At 53.0% G+C, this 21,660-nt stretch overlaps 1 protein-coding gene across 1 annotated transcript in view; it reads left to right on the forward strand.

Annotated features, from left to right (window-relative positions):
- MAN2B2 (mannosidase alpha class 2B member 2) overlaps positions 1-15,078 on the forward strand; it is a 32,787-nt gene extending 17,709 nt beyond the window's left edge. Inside the window, 7 exon segments of the mRNA XM_012934719.2 lie at positions 2,467-2,658; positions 3,177-3,429; positions 4,319-4,429; positions 4,530-4,722; positions 10,770-10,907; positions 11,513-11,625; positions 14,929-15,078. Of these exon segments, the coding sequence (XP_012790173.2) occupies positions 2,467-2,658; positions 3,177-3,429; positions 4,319-4,429; positions 4,530-4,722; positions 10,770-10,907; positions 11,513-11,625; positions 14,929-15,078 (1,150 nt within the window).
- The last annotated feature ends 6,582 nt before the right edge of the window (positions 15,079-21,660 follow it).

A 21,660-nucleotide genomic window follows, 5' to 3' on the forward strand; every position in this document is an offset into this window, starting at 1 on the left:
TCACAACACGTCTGTACCTTCACCATCGTCCCTCAGCCCAGCAGACACACTCCTACTGCAGAGGCAGCTCTTCTTTAGCAGCCCAAAAATCCACCCATTTTTCCTTTTAAAAAGTTTTTTTAAATTAATTTTTTAGAGTATCAAAATGCCATTCATGATTGGATTTCATACAGTGTCCAACACCCATCCCTCCACCAGTGCACATTCCTCAGCACCAGTGTCCCCAGGTTCCCCCCATCACCCCCCCACCTGCCTCTAGGCGCTTCTCTCTCTCTCTCTCTCTCCCTCTTTTTTTTTTTTTTTTTTTGCTTTTTGGGACACACCTGGCAATGCACAGGGATTACTCCTGGCTCTGCACTCAGGAGTTACTCCTGGCAGTGCTCAGGGGACCATATGGGATGCTGGGATTTGAACCCGGGTCGGCCGCGTGCAAGGCAAACGCCCTACCCGCTGTGCTATCGCTCCAGCCCCTCTCTCTCCCTCTTTCTTCCCTCTCTCTCCTTTTGGGAATTGTGGTTTACAATATTGACACTGAAAGGTTATCAGGAATATCCCTACGTACTTTTAACCCTCAGCTCTTGTCCAGCATGATCATTCCCAGCTATTACTGTCATAGTGGTCTCTTCTCTATCTTACCTACCCTCAGCCCCACACATACTTTCCTCCCATTCTTCTACCTATTTTCCAATACGTTACTATACAAATATGTTGTTTCTAAGAGCCTTTTTGTAGAGTCTAGGATTTTCTAAACATAGTATCATGCCATTCGCAAATAGTGAGAGCTTGATTTCTTCCTAGCCTGTCTAACTTCCCTGGATATCTTTTTCTTGCCTAATTGCTGTGGCAAGTACTTCCAGTACTACTTTGAACAGAAGTGGCAAAAATGGGCAATTTTGTCTTGTGCCTGGTCTTAGAGGGAAGGCTTGTAGTTTTCTCATTGAGGATAATATTTGCTGTGGGCTTGTGGTAGATGGCTTTGACTGTGTTGAAAAAAGATCCTTCAATTCTCATTTTGTTGAGCATCATGAAAACTCTGAATCTTGTCAAATGCTTTCTCTGAATCTATTGATATGATAATATGATTTTTTTCTTTTATTGATATGGTGTATTACATTGATTGACTTGTATATGTTAAAGCATCCTTGCATCTCTGGGATGAATCCCACCTGGTTATGGTGTATGATCTTCTTGATGAGTTGTTGGATTCTATTTGCTGGTATTTTTTTAAGGATACCTGTGTTTATTTATTTATTTATTTATTTATTTATTTATTTATTTATTTATCTTTTTGGGTCAGGGCTGGAGCGATAGCATAGTGGCAGGGTGTTTGCCTTGCACACCGCTGACCCGGGTTCCATTCCTCCGCCCCTCTTGGAGAGCCTGGCAAGCTGCCGAGAGTATCTCGCCTGCACGCAGAGCCTGGCAAGCTACCCGTGGCATATTTGATATGCCAAAAACAGTAACAACAAGTCTCAGAACAGAGACGCTACTGGTGCCTGCTCGAGCAAATCGATGAGCAATGGGATGACAGTGACAGTGGCCCTGGGGTACCTGAGCACCCTTGAAGGCTCCCCAAATATCTTTTTGGGTTACACCCAATGGTGCTCAGCAGTTACTCCTAGCAGTGCTTGGGGGGACCATATGGGATTCTGGGGATTGAACCCGGGTCAGCCACATGCAAGGCAAATGCCCTACCTGCAGTCCTGTCGCTCCAGCCCCTATTTGGCTGATATTTTGTTGAGGATCTTTGTATCTGTGTTCATCAGGGATATTGGTGGTGCCTCTGTCTACTTTTGGTATCAAGGTGATGTTTGCTTCATAGACACTGGAACTGTCCTAACTTGAAAATTCTAATGTGATAGCTGAGCAAAAATGTGTCTTTGGAGCTGAGTGATAGCTCCAAATATCACTATTTGGAGTCATGCTGGTTCCCTCCTAGTTGGGTGTCTCATGTGAGTGAAGTCATGTCCCCAGACTTCGTGTACTGCAGTAGAGAGTTGGCCCCAGACCCTGGGGACCAGGAGACTTTGACTCGTGAGCTGAGTGAAGGTTGTGGCATGTGACATCTTGGACAGTGGGCTGTCACATAAGCTAGCTCTTCCCTGCTGTGGCTTCAAACCTGCTGAAAAAGGGAGGGGGACGTGTCTCAGAGCTCTGCCTCTGTGGGGGCTTCTTCCCATGGGAGTGGCCAAGACTGCCCAGCTCTCGAGAGCTTCTCAGGAAGCTTGGTCCCTCCTTGGCCATCTGCACTGGAGCAGGAGAACAGTGTGACGGCACATTGGTTCTGGATATGTCTGAAGGACCCTAGAGGAACATGAGCTGAGCTTCCTGGGCCTTGCTGTCGACAGTCTCGACGATTTCTCTCCGCTGCATCTTGGTCTGCAGCAGGCATCTGACTCCAGATGCAGGGGACAGAGCCCGGGATAATGCCTGGTGATGCAACTGTTTCCACTCATTTCTCTGCAGAGGGAGTAACAGGACAGTCCCCATGAAGCAAGAGTTCCTGGAGTACCACAGCAGCGGCAACGTGTTTGAAGGTCCCGTCTCGGATAACTATCTGTTCCTGCCCACTGAGGCAGCCGTGCAAGCCTGGGGAGCCGTGGCCCTGGAGGTCGTGGACGGGCAGCTCATGACTGAGATCCGGCAGTATTTCTACAGGTGACGCCATGTGCCGCTGCGTGCCCGGTGTAGGCGGCACACTAGGGAGGGAGGGGCTAAAGGCAGGACGTCCTGGCCAGGGCCCTGGATGCCAACCCCGTGCTGGGCACCCACTGCTGGCCCGTGGACACGTGACGGAGAAGTGATTCCTCTGGTGTCTTCACCGGCTGCCTCTGCACGGGCTGTATCTCACGGCTGGGGCCGAATCAAGAAGCGTTCAGACTCATAGTAACGCGTTGTCCTCATTAGGGGTCTCGCTCTTTCCGAGACTGGACAGTCATTTCCATGACGTCTGTTAGGAAGTTTCACGGCCCGGGGGACCCTTCCTGCTTCTGTTACCTCATTCAGGGGTTTCTGCCCACCCAGCCTGAAGTCGCGCAGGGGAAGAAGGAGAGAAAAGTGAATAGAAGGTGGAAAGAAAGGCACGAGGAAGGAAGGGAGGGATGGCAGGAAAGAGAGGGATCTGGAGGAGGGTGGGCTCACGGAGCGCCCTGTGCAATGGCTCCCCTTTTCCCCAGAGACGAGATGGATGCCTCCTACACCTACGCCATCTTTTCCCGGCTGGTGCACGTGTCGCGGGAAGCCAAGGGGGAGCTGCTGTGCCATCGGATAGAGCAGGAGCTCAGAGTGGGCCCCTTGCAGGTCAACCGAGAGGCCATCCTGAGGACCAGCACCAGCCTGAATACTGGCCGCCACCTCTACTCTGACGGTAACGGCTACCAGATGCAGAGCCGGCCCTACAGAGACCACGCCAACAACAGCATCGCTCGGGTACGCCCTGCAGCGCCCGGACCACGGCGCTCCCAGGCACAGCCCTGGCGCTCTTCCCGGAGGCAGTGGAGCCTCTCATCTGCAGATGCTCTAGCTGAAGGCCCTGGGAGGTTCTCTCAGGACCCCATTGCCCACCCTGGGGCTGAGGATCAGAGCCCGGGGCACGGGTGATCCTTGGCATCTGAGCTCTGGGCTGCCCCTGTTGAGGGTGAGAGTGCCACGGCTGGTCTCCCTGTCCCTGACTTTGCCCAGCGCCTCGCCTGGCAGTGGAACGTGGTATGTGCCAGCCTTGGCCTCAGGCGCTGCACAGCGCTGGCTCTGGGGAACGGAAGTGCGGGCTGGTCCTGGGCATTTTCCGAGCTCTCCCGGGACGGGGGTGTCTTCCTCTCCAGGGCCAGGAGGCCAGCTGGGCACAGGCAGGAAGCAGCAGGGGCGCCCAAAGCTGCTGTTCCTTGCTGTGTCCCCTTCCTGTCTGCTTCCAGGTCTCTTGGTCACAGTTGCTGGTCCTTACGTCTCTGGCCTGGCCCCGAGTCCACACTCCCGTGCTGTTTCACAGGGCACTGAGCGTGGCACGTGACTGCCCTTTGGTCCACAGCGGGACCCCTTTTCCCTCGCGCATCACCATTGAGTTGCCCAGCAGCTGGCCTGGCTCATGCCCAGTGGCCCATGCAGCCCGGGAAGAGGGAATTTTAGCCTGAAATGGACAGATGAGGAAGCTGAGGCCCAGACAGGCTAAGTTCCCTGGCTAGCGGCAGCGGGGGCGGGGGGTGGGGGAGTGGAATCGGGGATGCTGTCCTGTAGAGGGGTCAGGGCGGGAAGGCCAGTGGAAGGCACCCACCTGCCCACCTGTCCCCTGCGCAGGGCCAGCTGGCAATGTCTGTGCCCACAGAATTACTACCCCATGGTGCAGTCGGCCTTCATCCAGGATAACCAGAGCCGTCTGGTGGTGCTGTCCGATCAGGCACACGGCGTGTCCAGCCAGGACAATGGGCAGGTCGAGGTGGGTCACTCCCTGGGCCTTCAGACCCCCTGTCCCTCAGGTCACTCCCTGGCCCTGGGCTGCCTGGGTGGGAGGGGCCTTCAGACCCCCTGTCCCTCAGGTCATGCTGCATCGCCGCCTGTGGAATGTAGACCAAGGGAAGCATTCGCTCAACCTCACGCTGGCCGACGACTCAGTGGTCAGCCCTGTGTTCTGGCTCCTGTTGGGCCCCCTGCCGCTGACCACAGCCCTGCGCCATCAGAGCGGACTGGCACTGCAGCACAGGCCTGTCGTGCTGCTGAGAGAACTGAGGGGTAAGGGGGCGCCCGCAGACCACGTCCACCATCCCCGGATGGCTCCAGTCATCCCGGGTGACTGAGCACCTGGGCCACCTCGGGGCAGGACCCGAGGCCACGCCCTCTGTCCTCTGTGGGCAGGTGAGGTGCAGAGGGGCTCCGAGGCGGTAAGTGGGGTGCAGACCCCCGGCTCCCCCGTACCTGTGCTCTGCTCCTTTCTCTTGTGATATTTCATCTGGTGCGGATGACCTGTGACTGCGTGGCCCTGTGACTTGAGTCTGGAGTGGGTCCCCAGGGAAGGTCACTCTGCACCCTCGGACACCTTCAGTGCATCTCTCCCAAAACCAGGGCACCTGGAAACAGCGGACGGTGCTTAGAGAACCCCGTAGCAGAGGCCGACGGGGAGGGTTGATACGGACACTCATCTTTGTTTTTTTTTTTGTTTTTTTGTTTTTTTTGCTTTTTGGATCACACCTGGCGATGCACAGGGGTTACTCCTGGCTTTGCACTCAGGAATTACTCCTGGCAGTGCTCAGGGGACCATATGGGATGCTGGGATTCGAACCCAGGTTGGCCGCGTGCAAGGCAAACGCCCTACCCGCTATGCTATCGCTCCAGCCCCGGGACACTCATCTTTGAATCTTTCCTGTTTCACGCATCTTTAGAAGATTTTATTTATTTATTTAGCTGTTAAAATATCTTCTATGTAAAGTGGATTAATGGGGCCAGGGAGAAAGCTCAAGGGTGAGAGACACATGCCTGCATAGTTATCAGAAATGTCACCTGGCCCCCAAACTATCAGGTGTGACCTTGGTGGCCTGGAGCATCCCGAGGCCTCAGCAGCACTGATTCAATCATGGAAAATTCTGAATTCATTGGCCGAGTATCAAGAGTGGCCTCAGGATCCGTGAGCAAAGCTCAGTAGAATTGAACTAATCTCACCTCTGAATTAATACTGCAACATAAGTGTCTGTGGAATATGAATTTTAAAACATTTATTACCATTTCATCTAATTAATGAAGAAAGAATGAAAAACTTTAAAATCTTTATTATTTTCCTTTTTTTGTCCCTATCTTTATTGGTCTACATAAACTTTTTAAATTAGATTTTTAAATTTTGAGCACCGTGGTTTACAAACTGCTAATCATAGGATTTCATATGTGAAGTATTCCAGCCTTGCATATTCCATCTAGGAGTCCCCTTGCCTCCACCCCTGTCCCAGGGTCCTTCACTCACCCTCCCCTCCCCCATGAAGCTTCCTACTGAAGACGAGTTCTCTGTTTCTGTTGCCTTTGGGCGTTGGCTATCTCCCTTCGTATTCTGCATATAAGAGAGAGATCATTCTCTGAGTGTTTCTCTCTTCTGACTCACTTCACCCAGCATAATACTCTCTAGCTCCATCAACATGGCAGATCATTTCATGCTTTCATTTCTCTTCTTACCGTGGAGTAGTATTCCATTGCATTTATGTGTCATAGTTTCTTTATCAAGTCGTCTGCTCCTGGAAACTTGTGTTGTTTCCAGATTGTGGCTCTTGTGAATAGTGCTGCAATGAACACAGGGGTGCAGGTGGCTTTTCTAAATGGACGTTTTGGACCCTTGGGGTAGATGCCCAGAAGTGGAATTGCTGGGTCACATGGAAGCTGAGTTCCTAGCTGTTTGGGAAGTGTCCACATTATTTTCCAAAAGGGTTGGGCCAGTGAATATTGCCATGGGCAATAAATGAGGGGCCCTTCGCCCACATCCATGCCAGCCCTGGTTGTCTTTGTTCTTTGTGAAATGTGCCATTCTCCCTGGTGTGAGATCATACTTCACTATGGTTTAGATTTCCTTTCCCTGATGATAAGTGACACAGAGCATTTTTTCACGAACTTTTGGCCATTTGTTGTCTTTTGATTTTTTTCCTTTTTGGGTCACACCTGGAGATGCTCAGGGGTTTCTTCTGGCTCTGAACTCAGGAATTACTCCTGGCAGTGCTCAGGGGACCATATGGTATGCTGGGGATTGAACCTGGGTCGGCCGTGTGCAAGGCAAATGTCCTACCCGCTGGACTATTGCCCGGCCCCCGCATCTGTGTGTCTTTTGATGCAGTAGTGTTTTTTGGTATAGTTCTATGAGTATTTTCTGTATCATGGATATCAACCCTGATATCCAGAGTGATATGATGAGCGGTGGACTCTCAGATGAGAGTGGACTGTCCACAATCACAATCCGTGTTGTATCTTTTTATTCGCTCATTATTTCCTTTAGAAGCCCCTTAGCTTGGTATAACCCCATTTGTGTATCTTTGTTTAATTTTTTTTTATTTTTGTTTTTTGGGTCACACCCGGCAATTCACAGGGGTTACTCCTGGCTCTGTACTCAGGAATTACTCCTGGCAGTGCTCAGGGGACCATATGGGATGCTGGGAATCGAACCTGGGTCGGCCGTGTGCAAGGCAAACGCCCTACCTGCTGTGCTATCGCTCCAGCCCCTGTGTATCTTTGTTTCAGTCTGTGTGGCCGATAGTTTAAATCATTGAAGATACTCTGGATTCAATGTCACAGAGAGTTTTACCTATGTTTTTCTCAATGTAATTTATTAATTGAGGTCTGATGTTGAGGTCTTTAATCCATTTTTAACTGACTTTTGTGCATGGTATTAGGAGGGGGTCAGAATTCTTTTTCTCTTATTCTTGCGTGGGACTGGCCAGTTTTCCCAGAAGCATTTATTGAAGAGGTTCCTTGTTCCACTTCATATGTTTTGCTCCTCTGTTGAAGACTGACTCCAAGTGCTGAGGACCTACCTCTGGACTTTCAATTCTCCTCCATTGATCTGAGAGTCTATCCTTATTCTGGTGTCATACTGTTTTACTACAGATTTATAGTTTGATTTGATTTAAAATTGGGGAAGGAGAAATCTCTCATTTCCTCCCTCACGATTACTTTAGGTATTGGGGGGGGGCTTATTTAATATAAATTTCAACAGAGCTTGATCTATTTCTTCAAAAAATGATATGGGTAGTTTTTTTTTTTTTTCTTTTTGGGTCACACCTGGTGATGCACAGGGATTATTCCTGGCTCTGCACTCAGGAATTACCCCTGGCGGTGCTCAGGGGCCATATGGGATGCTGGGGATCAAACTGGGGTCGGCTGCGTGCAAAGCAAACGCCCTACCCACTGTGCTATCGCTCCAGCCCCTGATATAGGTATTTTTATAGGAACTGCATTGAATTTGTATATCGTTTTGACTCAGATTGTCATTTTGACAATATTAATCCTTCCAATCCATGACCAGGGGGTTTCCTAGTGTCTCCTTTAGTAGTGATTTATAGTTTTCTTTGTATAAATCTTTCACCTCTTTGTAAAGCTTATTGCCAGGTACTTGATTTTCTGAGGCATAATCGTGCATGATATTGATTTTTTAATTTCTCTGTCTTCTATTTCCTGATTTGCATATAGAAAAACCAGGGACTTTTTTTTTTTTTTTTTTTTTTTTTGTATTTTGGGTCAACTTGGAGATACTCAGGGTTTACTCCTGGCTCTACACTCAGGAATTACAGCTGGTGGTGCTCAAGGGACCATGTCAGATGCTGGGAATTGAACCTGAATTGGTCACATGCAAGGCAAAACGCCCTGCCTGCTGTACTATCCCTCTGGCCCCTTGAAATTAGGGGCTTTTGTGTGTTGGGTTTGTATCCTGCTACTTTACGCTACAAGTCTATTGTTTCTAGGAGCCTTGTGGAGTCTTGGGAGTTTCTAAGTACAGTATCACATCATCTGCATAGTGAGAGTTTTACTTTCTCTTTTCAGATCTCAGTGCCTTTAATATCTCTTTCTTGCCTAATTGCTATGGCAAGGATTTTTGTGATGAACAGTAGTGGTTAAAGTGCACAACCTTGTCTCATGTCTGATTGTAGAGAAAAGCTTTCAGATTTTTGTCATTGAGTATGATGCTTGCTGTGGGCTTGTGATCAATGGCTTTGACTACATTGAGGAAAATTCCTTCCAACCCCATTGTATTGAGAGTTTTTATCATGACAAGTGCTGGATTTTGTCAAATAATTACTATGCATCTATTGATGTGATACTATGATTTTTACTTTTCCTTGTATTGCGATGTTTTATTACATAATTGACTTGCGTATATCAAACCATCCTTGCATCTCCAGGATCAGTTTTGGTTGTGATGTGCAATCTTTTAGATGTACAGTTGGATTGGTTTGTAAATATTTGCATATATTTTAACATGTTTATCAGAGATATAGGCCAATAGTTTTCTTTTTTTGTTGTGTGATGTTTGCCTTTGGTGTCTGGGTAATGTTTATTTCATGGAAACTGTTTGGGAGAATCCCTATTTCTTTGGCTTTCCTGGAGAGGATTGGTAGTAGGTCTTTGTTAAAGGTTTGGAAGAACTCATCAGAAAACCCAAGTAGGCCTGGGATTTTGTTTTGGGGGAGATGTTCTATATAACTTTATGATTTTGCTTTTGGGCTAATCCAGCAATACTCTGAGGTTGCTCCAGGCTCTGCACTCAGAAATTACTCCTGGTGGTACTCAGGGGACCATCTGGGATGTGGAGGATCGAACCCAGTCAGCCGTGTGCAAGGCCAGTGCCCTATAGGCTATTCTATTGCTCCAGCTCCTTTGGGAAACTCTTAACACAAAAAGGTTTTACCATTAAAAGGTGGGGGTTCATGGAGAAATTGGTATTTATTGGAAATACACAGAAAAATTCTCAAAACAGGGGTGTGTATGTGACAGAACGGCAGGCGGGTGCTTGCCTTGCATTCAGTTTACCTGATTTGATCCCCGGCATCCTCAGTGGTCCTGAGTGCAGAGCCAGGATTAGGCCCTGAACACCACTGGATTTGGCCCCCAAACCAAAATGAAAATGAAAAAATAATTCTCGGGTTGGGGGGAAGATGAGAAATGGTTTTGTCATTGATTACTTCATTACCTTTTAACTCATTGAGGGGACCATCCTATCTCAGCCCAAATTCACATGATCTAAAGCACCAATACAAAACTTTAAATATCTAAAGCAATTAAAAAATTTTTAAAAACATTTGCAAAGGGGATTTTCCCCACCATGCTTTACTTTGAGTGCATGCTTTAAAAATTGTAATTTAGGGGCTGGAGCGATAGCACAGCGGGTAGGGCATTTGCCTTGTATATGGCCGTTGCAGGTTCAATCCCCAGCATCCCATATGGTTCCCTGAGCACTGCCAGGAGTAATTCCTGAGTGCAAAGCCAGGAGTAACCCCTGTGCATCACCAGGTGTGACCCAAAAAGAAAAAAATTGTAATCTAATTTTTAATATTTTTTAAGTTGTAGAGGTGACAAAAATAACAATACTATTAGTGATGATTTTCCTTCTCGATAATTCCCAGCCCCGCCCCCAGGCCCTCAGTGCCCCTCCCTCCCCACAGTCCCCCTGACGGGCTCCTCCTTTCATTGGTTGCCTTTTTTTCTTTTTTTTTGCTTTTTGGGTCACATCCGGCGATGCACAGGGGTTAACTCCTGACTCTGCACTCAGGAATAACTCCTGGTGGTGCTTGAAGGACCATGTGGGATGCTGGGAATTGAACCTGGGTCGGCCACGTGCAAGGCAAACGCCCTACCTGCTGTGCTATCACTCCAGCCCCTGTTGGTTGCCTTTGACACTTTGTTGCTCCCTTGCTCTGTGTCTGTAAGTTGCACATCTGAGAGATCATTCTTCATCTATCCGTTTCCTTCTGACTAACTCAACTCAGCATGATACCCTCTATTTCCATTCATGCTGTGGCAAATTTTGTAATGTAGTTCTTTTTAAGAGCTGGCATGCTCTGTGTGTGTGTGTGTGTGTGTGTGTGTGTGTTTGGGCGCCACACCCAGTGATGCCCAGGACTTACTCCTGGCTCTGTGCTCGGGAATTACTCCTGGCGGTACATCTGGGATGCCGGGGATGGAATCTGGGTTGTGCCTTTCCCGCTGTTCTGTCTCTGCCCCCGGCTGGCATGCTTTTTAAAGAAGCGCTTTCAGCGTTTTCTCTGCTTCAGCATATAGTCCAACCGGCACCCCTCTCCTTCTTCCGCCCGCCCTAGAGTTCCCCCACAGTGTCCCGGGACGCGGGGGCCAGCACGCCGTGACGCTGCCCCCCAGCCTCCACCTGCAGCTCCTGAGCGTCCCCGGCTGGACCTACAGCGCCAACCATACGGAGCATCTGCGGAGCATCAAGGGAGGTGGGCAGGGCCCAGGGCCCACACTCGCCTCCTTTCCTGGACACCAGGCCAAGCGGTCACCAGGTTTATAAGGCAGAAGTAGGAGAGGACAGACCAAAGGTCCCGGGGCCCAGAGGAAGGAGATCTCGGGTCTGTGACTGACTTCTGACCCTCACACCCAGAAAACAGCCCTTGGAAGCTCCGTCGCCCCGGCAGGAGGCGCCCTGGGAGTGGCCCCTCGGCTCAGCTCCCTCCTGTTGGTCACCCAGGGGCAGACTCACGTGGGGCAGAGAGGGAGCCTCTGTTCCCGGGAGTCGGGATATTCCTGAACAGCCCGAACGGACCCAGAGGTGCTTCAGGGTCAGCACTGGCCCCTGTGTGGCTGGGGGGGAGGGGTAGGGGGCATAGAAATCAGCCAGGCTCGCACTGAGTCTCCCTCTGTTGGCCATCAGCTATGTGTCCTTGGCCACGTTACTGTCCCTCTCTGTGTCTTGGTTTTATTTCTGTCCGTGGAGCAGACCCAGTGGCCTCCAGGGAGGTGAGCATAGGAAGTGGAGGTGGCTGAGTAGCCGGCGTGACCTGGAGCGCTGATGGCGTCTCCCCGCCGTTCCCCTCTGCCCTTGAAGGTCACCAGGCACAGGCCAAGGCCGACCTTCACCGCGTCCTGCTGCGTCTCCAGCACCTGTATGAGGTCGGGGAGCACCCGGTGCTGTCTCAGCCCGTGACGGTGAACCTGAAGGTAAGTGCGCCCGCTCCATGCCTCACTCCTGGTGCAGCTCCTGGGGCAGATGCTGAGGGAGGGGAACCCTAGATATGAAAAGTGCTACATCAGCACAAACGTTCCTCAGGTGATTCGCCGAGGAGCACCCCTGACAGGGCAGAGGGAGACTCACCTTTCTACTTCCTCCAGGTCTTGAGATTTTCCCTTTTCTTTCTTTTTTTTTTCCTTTTTTGGTCACACTCGGCGGCGATGCACAGGGGTTACTCCTGGCTCTGCACTCAGGAATTACTCCTGGCGGTGCTCAGGGGACCATATGGGATGCTGGGGATCGAACCTGGGTCGGCCGCGTGCAAGGCAAACGCCCTACCCGCTGTGCTATTGGTCCAGCCCTGGTCTTGAGATTTTTAGCTGTAACCCCGGCATTCTGGATTCATTCTCATTTCTCCTTGTAATACAGTCTAAAAGTAAAGCTCTCACTCATGTTACCAGAAAACTCCACACTCTCAGGTAGGATTCAGATGTCATGTGATGAATTAAGAAAATTTTGTCTTCTTCAACACTTTGGACCAGGTTGGGGAGAATAATACTTAGCTCTTCTTGGTGGTTTGGCCAGTTCACCTCAAAACCCAGTCCTGAATTTAAGAGCGAGAAGTTGTAGTAACTTTTTTTTCCTTTTTCAATTCATTTGCAAGTGATAGTCTACTTAGAGTTTCATCATCCTGAGTCAGCCTTGGTGTTTGTATAATGTGAGCAATTAATCATTTCATCCAGATTGGACATTTTTGGATTTTATCTAATTTTTTTGAGGGGGCACACTCAGTGGCACTCAGGGCTTACTTCTGGCTCTGCACTTATGGATCATTCCTGGCACACTTGTGGGGCCCCATGGGGCGCCGGGACATGGCTGCACACAGGTCAAGCGCCCTACCCACTGCACGATCCCTCTGGGAGTTTATTCACTCACAGGATTTCTTACAGCCCTTAGTGTTTCTGATAGTGCTTTCTCCTCTTCACTTCTCATTTCGCATGGAAGTTTGAATTCTTATGTTTGTCTTGCTGTGTACCACTAATGCTACATCTGTTTTATCTTTTAAAACCACTTGGTTCTCTCCATGCTTTGTTATATTTTATCTCTATTTCATTCATTACCACTCTGATACTCTGATTTTTAGATTTTTATTCCCTTCTTCTTCTCTCTGCGCTTTGTTCTATTGATTTTTTTTTTTTTACTTTTTGGTCACACCCAGTGATGCTCAGGGGTTACTCCTGGATCATGCACTCAGGAGTTACTCCTGGCGGTGCTCAGGGGACCATATGGGATGATGGGAATTGAACCTGAGTCGGCCGCGTGCAAGGCAAACGCCCTACCCTCTGTCACCTGTTCTGTTGGGGCTCTCCAGGGACTGTCTGCTTGCTTACTGTGCCTTTCTTGTTTCGAGGGGCCTCTTGTTTCCCTCAGAAACACGTGCGCCACCTCACAGCCTTTCTTCACTCCAGCCTCGTCTGGGTCTTTCTGTGCACTTGGCCGTGTTTGTTTTTGCAGTTGCTGAGCTGCCCGGGCACCGTGTGCCTGGTTTCTGTGCTCGCACACACGCTGGCATCTCTGCTGGCCAGTGTTCTGCATGTGTGCGGGCTCTACGTGCGGGAGATCGCTGACCTCCTTGTAGTGCTCCACGTTACCCGAGGTCAGTATTGCTGACTCCAGAGAATTACTCTCACCCTGTGGGGCGAGTTGGAGCATCATGCAAGCTCAAGGGACTCCTGCCAGGTCCCAGGATAAGTCTGGGCACTGCCGTGCCCTGAGCCCTCACCACAGTCCACGCACATGGGTCTGCCTTGTGACCTGCTGGGCATGTGGTCATGTTTATCCTCTCGACGGTTATTTAAGGGTGTCGGGGGAGGAAGCTCCCTCCCCACCATGATGCTCAGCCTGCTCCCACTCCACTTTTGTAAAAACAAATATTGATCCTCCAGTTATTATCATGTGATCAGAAACCTCTAAAGATCCCTGGGCAGAGCTTGTCCAAGTTCCTTGGACAAGGCCAGGGTCCTCCCAGGCAAGGCTGCATTTCCGGTGCTCACGTTGGTGCAGGAGCCAGGGGCTGGCTGTGAACCTCGAATAGATGCCTGTCACTATTCCGCGGTGACCCGAGGGTCCCCTTGGTGCATTTAGGGTCGAATCACCATCCCTCCAGCCAGCCGACAACAGACAAACGAAGAGGCCACAGGCTGGTTGGTAATCAGTGGCCGTCTACCATGTGTCACAGTGTTTGTTACAGAGAAATCACGGAGGGTTGGGGTAGCAATTGCACATAGGTAAACAGTGAACAGATGTGAAGCCCCTCCTTCAGGGAAGCTCTTCTAGGGAATTTATCCAAGGACAAAACCTCATCTAAGGGCTCAGCACTCAAGATTCCTGCCAGGAGACCCACCCAAGGGTGGGATTCCACGTAAGGGGATATTGCTTTCTCCTTCCCTTAGCTAAAGTCCACTTAAACAGTCATCTTAAATTTACTTCTTACTAATATTTCTAGTCACGTTGTATGAACACAGTAAGAGGTATATTAAGCTTAAAGATGGGCTCTTCCTGGGGACATCTCGCTATATATCCCAGACCACAGTCCTTGGGCCAGGTTAGTCTTTCCTGACCCCAGCAGGTCCTTATTCAGTTACTTCTTTTTGGGTCATGACAGAGCTTGTTCCATGACTTGCTCTTAACTTATTATCTTATGGCACTTGGCCTGTCCCTTTTTGATGCCAGGGGAGCTAACAGCTTGCCTTGGGTCCATCCAAGTCCCTTTCTGGGACCCCGTTCTTGGGGTCTTAGGAACTAAGGGCATCTGAGGCTTAAGTCAAGTAAATATGCCATGAGTAAACTCCCAAGTTACAAAAGCATAGCATCAACTGTCTTCCCATGACTATGCAAAAAGGACATTGCTCTAAAGTAAACCATACAAAGGACACGAGGGAAAGAGAAGAGCATGAATTTGCTTACATATTTAAAATCCAGAGCCTCAGAAGATTTGACCTAAAGGGTCTGACTTAGGGATAGATGTTATTAACAGATAGGGGAAGAAAAGCACGAAGGAGAGGTGAAAGATACACAGAGGACTGGGAGTGCCTGATGCAATTGGGCGTGCCTCAGGAGCACTGTGATAGGTGTAACTAGTAAATCTGAGCTTCCTGCAGGAGGAGCAAGGACAAACCAATGTCACTTCGTAAGATGCTTAGAACTATAATCCAACAGGTGACGCAGAGAGTCTCCTGGCCGGGCAGCCCCGCTCGGCTCTGGGGCTCAGGCCCCCTGTGCTCTGCCCGCAGGTCCTGCTGCGCGGGCTGGGCTCGGTGGAGACGGTGGAGGAGCGCTCCCTCACAGGCACCTGGGCCGCGGGCGCCCTGCAGCGCTGGCGCTGGAAGACTCCCCATCTGCGTCATAAAGAAGGTTTGGGGGCCGTGGTGTACCAGCACTGACTCAAAATTCCATGCCCGCCCCTTGGCCAGTTCAGGGCAGCGCAGACCTGGACACAGCCCCAGTGATGCCCCTGCCGGCCCCTGGAGCCGCTTGCTCTCCCCTTACCCCCCACCCCCACCCCTACCCCAGGCACAGTCTCTGCTTCTGCCACAGAAAACTGAGGTGGGCCTAAGGCCAGTCTGCACAGGCCACACATTCACACCTTTGTGTATTGTGACCATGTACGTAATCACCCCCGGATTCCATGCCTGGTCCCTGCTCTGAGTGACGACCCCAACTCACAGCTGCCTGGAAGGCCCTGGCAGCTGCTTCCTGAGTGCCGGGGAGCGTCAGCACAGGGCTACTTCACCACGTTACTCCCCATCAGGGGGGCTGCTCCTGGCCTCTAGGAGAGCGCCTGTTCCCCCCGCCAAGCTCAGGCCCTGCTCCCCAGCAGCACCCCACACAGGGGTGCTCTGTCCCAGCCTTGCCACTTTGTCCCCATCGTGTTGTCCCGGGTACTCAGTCAAGTGGTGGATGGCTGCAGTGGCTCATGGTGAATGGATGGATGGTTGGACGAACAGATGGATGGATAGAAGGAAGGACGGATATTAGCTGGGGAGCTGTATAGGAGGATAAACGGGCGCAAGCATGATTCCAGAATAGATACGTTAGTGGGTGGGTGGATGGGCCACTAACCCCTCCCGGGGTGAGACATGAATCCCATAAAGTGACACCTCTGTAGATCATTGAGAGAAAATGCAGGCATGGTTATAAATACCACACCCAGGGGAATGTGACGCCAAGATGCCAGAGGGTGGAGGTACGATTATGGGGCTCTGGCCCCTCTCAATTGTTCCTGCACGTGGCTTGGGCCATCCAGGCAAGGCAGAATGCTGGAGGCCATTCAGGTCGGAGTCTGCCTCGAGGGCCTTCTGAGGCTCGGGGTCTATCCCGGGGGGCTCGTAGCAGTCCAGAGCCGGGGTTGGGCTGTGGTGGGTTGCCGGGGAGAAGTGTCTTGAGAGACCCGAGGGGGGTGTTGGACGCATACCTTCTCCTGCCAGGCCAGTTCGACCCTTCTTTGACTCTGCATGGAGACTTCTACGTCAGGATCTACCCGAAGGAAATCCGAACCTTCTTCATCCGCTTTCAGCAGTGAGGAGCATGCAGAAGCCCCTCGTGACTCGGGCTGCCCAGGGCAGGAGGGGGCCAGAGCCCTGCACAGCCGCTCATCTGCTGGGAAAGCGGCGGGAAGCAGTCGTGTGGGGTTCTCCTGTTTCAAATAAACATTGAGCTAGACGTTTCCGTTCCTCATCCTCACACCGTCTCATCACCTCGTCGGGGTGGGGAGGGGATCTGGGGACACTGGTGGAGGAGAGTTGACGCTGGTGGTGGGATAGGTGTTGAATTGCATATTTCTAAAACACAACTATCAACGACCTTGTAAATCACTGCTCTTTAAGGATAATTTTTAAGTCAGTGGAGGGGCCAGAGTGATAGTCTGGCAAGTAGGATGTTGCCTTGCACATGGCTGAGTAAACTCCGAGCACGCTGGCCGTGGCCCCCAAACCAAATAATAAGTGGATGGGAAGGCAATCAAGGCAGAGGACAGTGTCCACAGGGAAACCAGATGCCCAGGATGGCTCACAGGGGCCAGCCTGGCCGCTGTGCACTCACTGTGTGCTCCAACTCACCTGCTACCTCATGCAGGTCAGGGGTGTAAGGCACGTGGCAGGGACACTGGGCAGGGAGGAGCACAGAGCTGGACAGGCAGGAGTGGAGGTGTGCTGGGTCTTGCCTGGCCCAGAAGACCTGGTGCTGTGCCCTCCTGCGGCCCTTTTAAGGTCAGGGGTGGGGTAAGGGTAGGGGTAGGGTAGGGTTAGAGGTAGGGTTAGGGGTAGGGGTAGGGGTGTTATGCCAAACGTTATACCAGGTCTTGGAATAAGGAAGAGAGACCACTCGTGATGAAAAGCGAGGACTTTTATTGCTAGCATGAGCTGGGATCCAAGTCCCCACTGACACGGCAGCCTCGGGGCAAGGACCCCGACTCTACTTTCACAGGGCGTTATATAGCACATGGTCACATAAGCTACTCATTCTTTGCCGTTAACGAAAAGACAATTTCTGGCACATTGTGATTGATGGAGCCCACTTGCTGGGCCCAGGAACTTTCCAGGTGGGGTCATGTTGGCTAGTTAAGCATTGTTTGATTCCTGAGAGACCAAAACTGTTTCAATTTCAGGAACTGAACCTGAGGCCTAGCTGATTTTTCTCATTTCTGCCTCCTGTCATGGCCTTGCCATTGCTTATGTGTGATTCATCTCTTCATGGGTAGAGGTAGAGTTAGGGTTTGGGTTAGAGTTAGGGTTAGTGTAAGGGGTAGGGGTAGGGTTAGAGTTAGGGTTGGGGTAGAGCTAGGGTTAAAGTTAGGGATAGAGTTAGGGTTAGGGTTACGGTTAGGTAGGGGTGGGGGTAGAGTTAGGGTTAGGGTTAGAGTTAGGGTTAAAGTTAGGGATAGAGTTAGGGTTAGGGTTACGGTTAGGTAGGGGTGGGGGTAGAGTTAGGGTTAGGGTTAGAGTTAGGGTTAAAGTTAGGGATAGAGTTAGGGTTAGGGTTAGGTAGAGGTGGGGGTAGAGTTAGGCTTAGGGTTAGGGTTAGGTAGGGGTGGGGGTAGAGTTAGGGTTAGAGGTAGGGGTAGGGTAGGGCTAGGGTTAGTAATAGGTGTAGGAGTAGGGTAGGGTTAGGGCTAGGGTTAGGATTAGGTAGGGGTGGGGTCAGGGGTAGTCTCTAGGGACTCAGGATGCGGATTATGTCTCAAGCCCAGGAGGACAAGGCCTGGGTCATCTGCTCCTCGCTCTGAGAATTCAGCCTGACCCCATGAGTAACATCTTGGGTCACCCATGTCATCGCCTCTCCGGTCCCCCAGGCTTTCCTGCTCAAGTGCTAATCCAGGTAGGGCTAATGCAGTCCTGGGAATCCCTGGAATTCCCCGAGCCCTGAGGTCTCCTGGTGACTGTGCTGTGGGGTGCTGTGGGCTGAAATAGTCTCCCTGTCAGGATTTGGCCTCCGGACCCCATCCAGATGCTTCTCCCGGACGCCACATGGCCACCCTGCTGCTCTCATACATGGTCACTGGCTTGGTCTGGTCCTGGATGGAGTGATGGCCCACAATGTCCTCGTGCTGCAGGTAATGGACTGCAGGATAAATGCCGCCCAACCCCCACCACCGACCCCCAGCAGAGCTGATGGTCAGCTCAGTGGGCCAGGCTGACTCAGGAGACCAGCGCTGAAAATTGGCGACCAATGACCCTGAGATTACTGGTATGAGAGGTGAGGGCCACTTTCCGACTGTCCTGCAGATGTGTCAGCGGCTCGGCTAACTCCTGACACTGGGATCCGGTCTCCCCTGCCCTGACGAGGCTCTGGAGAAGGTGGTGATGGTGGAAAGATTCCTGGCTCAGGTGGTTATGAGGAGACGTAGTGCTTGGCCCATTTCACAGATGAGGAAGCTTAAGTCGGTGGTCTGGGCCTTGATCATGTCTGCCTCTGACCATGTCTCAGGGTGGACGCGCACCTTTGGCCAGGACTTCTCAGGATCAACATTTTTCAGCATAACACAATGCTTTCATCACTTGGCCTTCACCTGGACACCTCTTCCCTGCACCCCCTTCCAGTCCCGGGGAGACCCTAGTACTCTGCTTTCCACATGCGTGCAGCTTGGCCCCTGGGGAGTCCTTTACCTCCGGCTCTGTTTTGCTGGCTCTGACTCGTGGGCTGACCTCCCCACCCCCGCCCCGGGCCCTGCAGCTCTCACCCCGCAGTCTGCTCTGCTGTCCGGCCCCGCGCCCTTGGTGGGGTGCTCTGACTCCTACAGGCTCCCAGCAGCCCTGGTCGCTTCCCGCCACCTGAGTGGGCCTCGTAGGCGTCCGCCTTTGTCTCACTGCTGCCCTCAGGCTCATCCGCGTCTCCGGGTGTTTCATCTCCTGCAGGCTCCGTCAGCCGCCGCCTCTGCGTCTGGACAGACATCGCCCTGGGCGGGAGTTTTCTCTGATCTCTGCTTTAGGTTCCTCATGTCCAACTCTACATCCTCCCCACCGTGTCCTGCTCTACTGTCCTTCAGATCTCTGGACCCTGGGGCATGTTCTCTGGAAGCCTCGTGTCTTACTCAGGCCGTGTGCCAACGTTAACTCATCAACTCAACTACCGTCATTAACTCAACTCCCTAGTCTACTTCAGGGCTAGTTCTTTGCCCCCAAGATGAACCACAGTGGGCATCTGTGCCCCGAGGGGTGGCTGCACCCTCTGGCCAGCCCGTAACAGGGTTCCCTCTGCTGCAGAGCACTGTCGGGAGAGTCTGGGGGCTCTCTGGGCGCTGCCCAGGAAGAGTCGCCTTAGGGAGTCGAGCTGATTCCTCTCAGCAAGGGAGTTGAAAGCAGCCAGGGCTGGTCGGAGCCCCCCTTTCAGCGAAGACCCCGGCCACACCTTTCCTTCTTCAGACCCTGGCCTGGTTTCGGGTGGCTCATACAGAGTGAGGAATAGCAGGGGGCTTGGGGGGAGGAGAGCGATGCATCAGCCCAGCTAGTTCCCGCCTTTGCAAGCATGGGTGCCTTCTGCATTCCTCCATGTTCCCCACACTGCAAACCCAGCTGCGTCCCAGGCCCCAGGCCCGGAAGCGCCTCCCCGCTCTCCCCAGATGGTGGAGAGGACCCTTGAGTCAGGGGGCAGCGCCCACCATCGTCACTGGAAGAGCAGGGCCTGGGAGCACCAACCGGACAGGGGCCTGCAAAGAGGCGCTTTAGGAGGCGGGCAGTGGCCGGCACTGTCCCTGTCCCTTCTCCCTAAGCGGACGCCTGAGAACAAGGGACTCGCTTTCTGAGACACAGATCAGGCGGAGGCAAACCAGCTGCCCCGTTGCCAAGGCTTAGCCTCTGCCTGCCTGCCCAGCGCCCTCCTGGACACCTCCAGGTCAAGCCCAGCTGTCCAGAGGCCTTCTATCCAGAGAGTCACCAATGTCCCCTGGTCACCTGACTCCCTCCCACTCAGCCTGTCTCTCGCACTGACGGTGGGTCCTGTGCCTGGACCTTCCCCTCACAGCCTCCGAGGCTGGCTAGTACTCTGTGCCGTGAGGGTGTGCGCTGGACAGCCTGCAGCCTCCTGGGCACGGCCCCAGCCTCACCCGCCCGGTGACTTCCTGGTGTCCACCTGGACCCCCAAGTCCACGCTGAACACAAAGAGCAGACCTCAGTGTCCACTCTCTCCATCCTGCCCGCTGCAGACCTGACTCCCTCTACCATACATACATGCATATACATGCACGCACATACTCACACACATGCTCACACAGGCACACACATGCACACACACAGGCACACACAGGCCCGTATGTTGGGTGCACCCCCACTTTCTGAGCATCTACTTCTGTCTCTGGGAGACACCCCAGAGTGGGAGAAAGCCTGCGACTTCCCTTCCCGCTGTCCATGGCCTGCCCTCTGTCTGGTATGCACCAGCGGGCAGGGACCCCGGACCCTGGGACCAATCAAGGAGGGAGGGCTGGAAGGGGTCACAGTGCATTCTCTGCTCTCTCTCCCCCAGAGCAGCAAGGCTGGGAGTTCTGGAGGGGACCCCAGAGCTCTGAGTGCTGGGCTCTGAGGAAAGGGCTCCGTGCCCGGGCGGGTGCCAGCAGTGCCCACCCGGGTAGCCGAGGCGCCGCCAGGCCCGACTAATGGGCAGGGCGGCTGCGCGCACGCCCGCGCACCCGGGAGCAGCCGGCCCGTCCCTGCCGCCTTGGAGCCGCCCGCGCGGCTTTCATGTGGGGCAGTGGCGCGGGCGCGCGGGCCCAGGCACGGCTGGCGGTGGGGGGCTCCTGCGCCCCAGCGTCTCTGCTTCAAGAAGGGAGTCTGGCCCGGCTCCCTGGGCACCCGCCTGGCTCCTGCTTCCCGCTGACCGCGGTGGCTACGCAGCATGGACTGAGCCCAGCCCGGAGTGGCCTCTGCACACGGCCACCAGGCGGCTCTGGCGGACACTTCCTGTGCTGGCCAGGGGGGCCCCCCAGAAAGGCCCCCTGGAGGCCTGGAGGCAGCCCCGTCCCTGCCCGGGCCCCTCCTGCCCAGGAAGGCCACGAGGGTGGTGACACCCAGAGAGGAGGACAGGAGGCCGCAGGCTGAGGGGTGGGCAGCGAAAGGCCTGGTCGCTGGCCCTCAGGCGGGGCTCCCGGAACACAGGTCCCTGCTCTGGGGTCTCAGAGACGGTCCCACATGCCCACCCACCAGTCTCCACCGGGGCGGACCCCTGGCCAGAGAGACGACTGTGCCACTGCACTGGGACCCCCACCGCCTCCTCCAGCTGCCCTGCTGAGTCAGGATGCGGGGACCGTACGAGGTCCCCAAGATGGGGCCCCCTCTCCTTCCCGAGGGGTCTCAGTCATGCTTCTGACGGGCTGTGACGGCTGGGCCTAGTCAAGCATCTCTCTGGAACCCCCAACCCCCAACCCATCTAAGTCCCCGTGACAGCTGGGAGGTGCCTACCAGGGGGCGGGGGTCCCGGAAAGGGCTGGGGGCTTTTGGCCGAATACTGGGAGTTCTCATCCCCTGGGCCCAAGAACT

Source organism: Sorex araneus, chromosome 5 (genome assembly GCF_027595985.1).
Source record: "Sorex araneus isolate mSorAra2 chromosome 5, mSorAra2.pri, whole genome shotgun sequence".
Taxonomy (NCBI): Eukaryota; Metazoa; Chordata; class Mammalia; order Eulipotyphla; family Soricidae; genus Sorex; species Sorex araneus.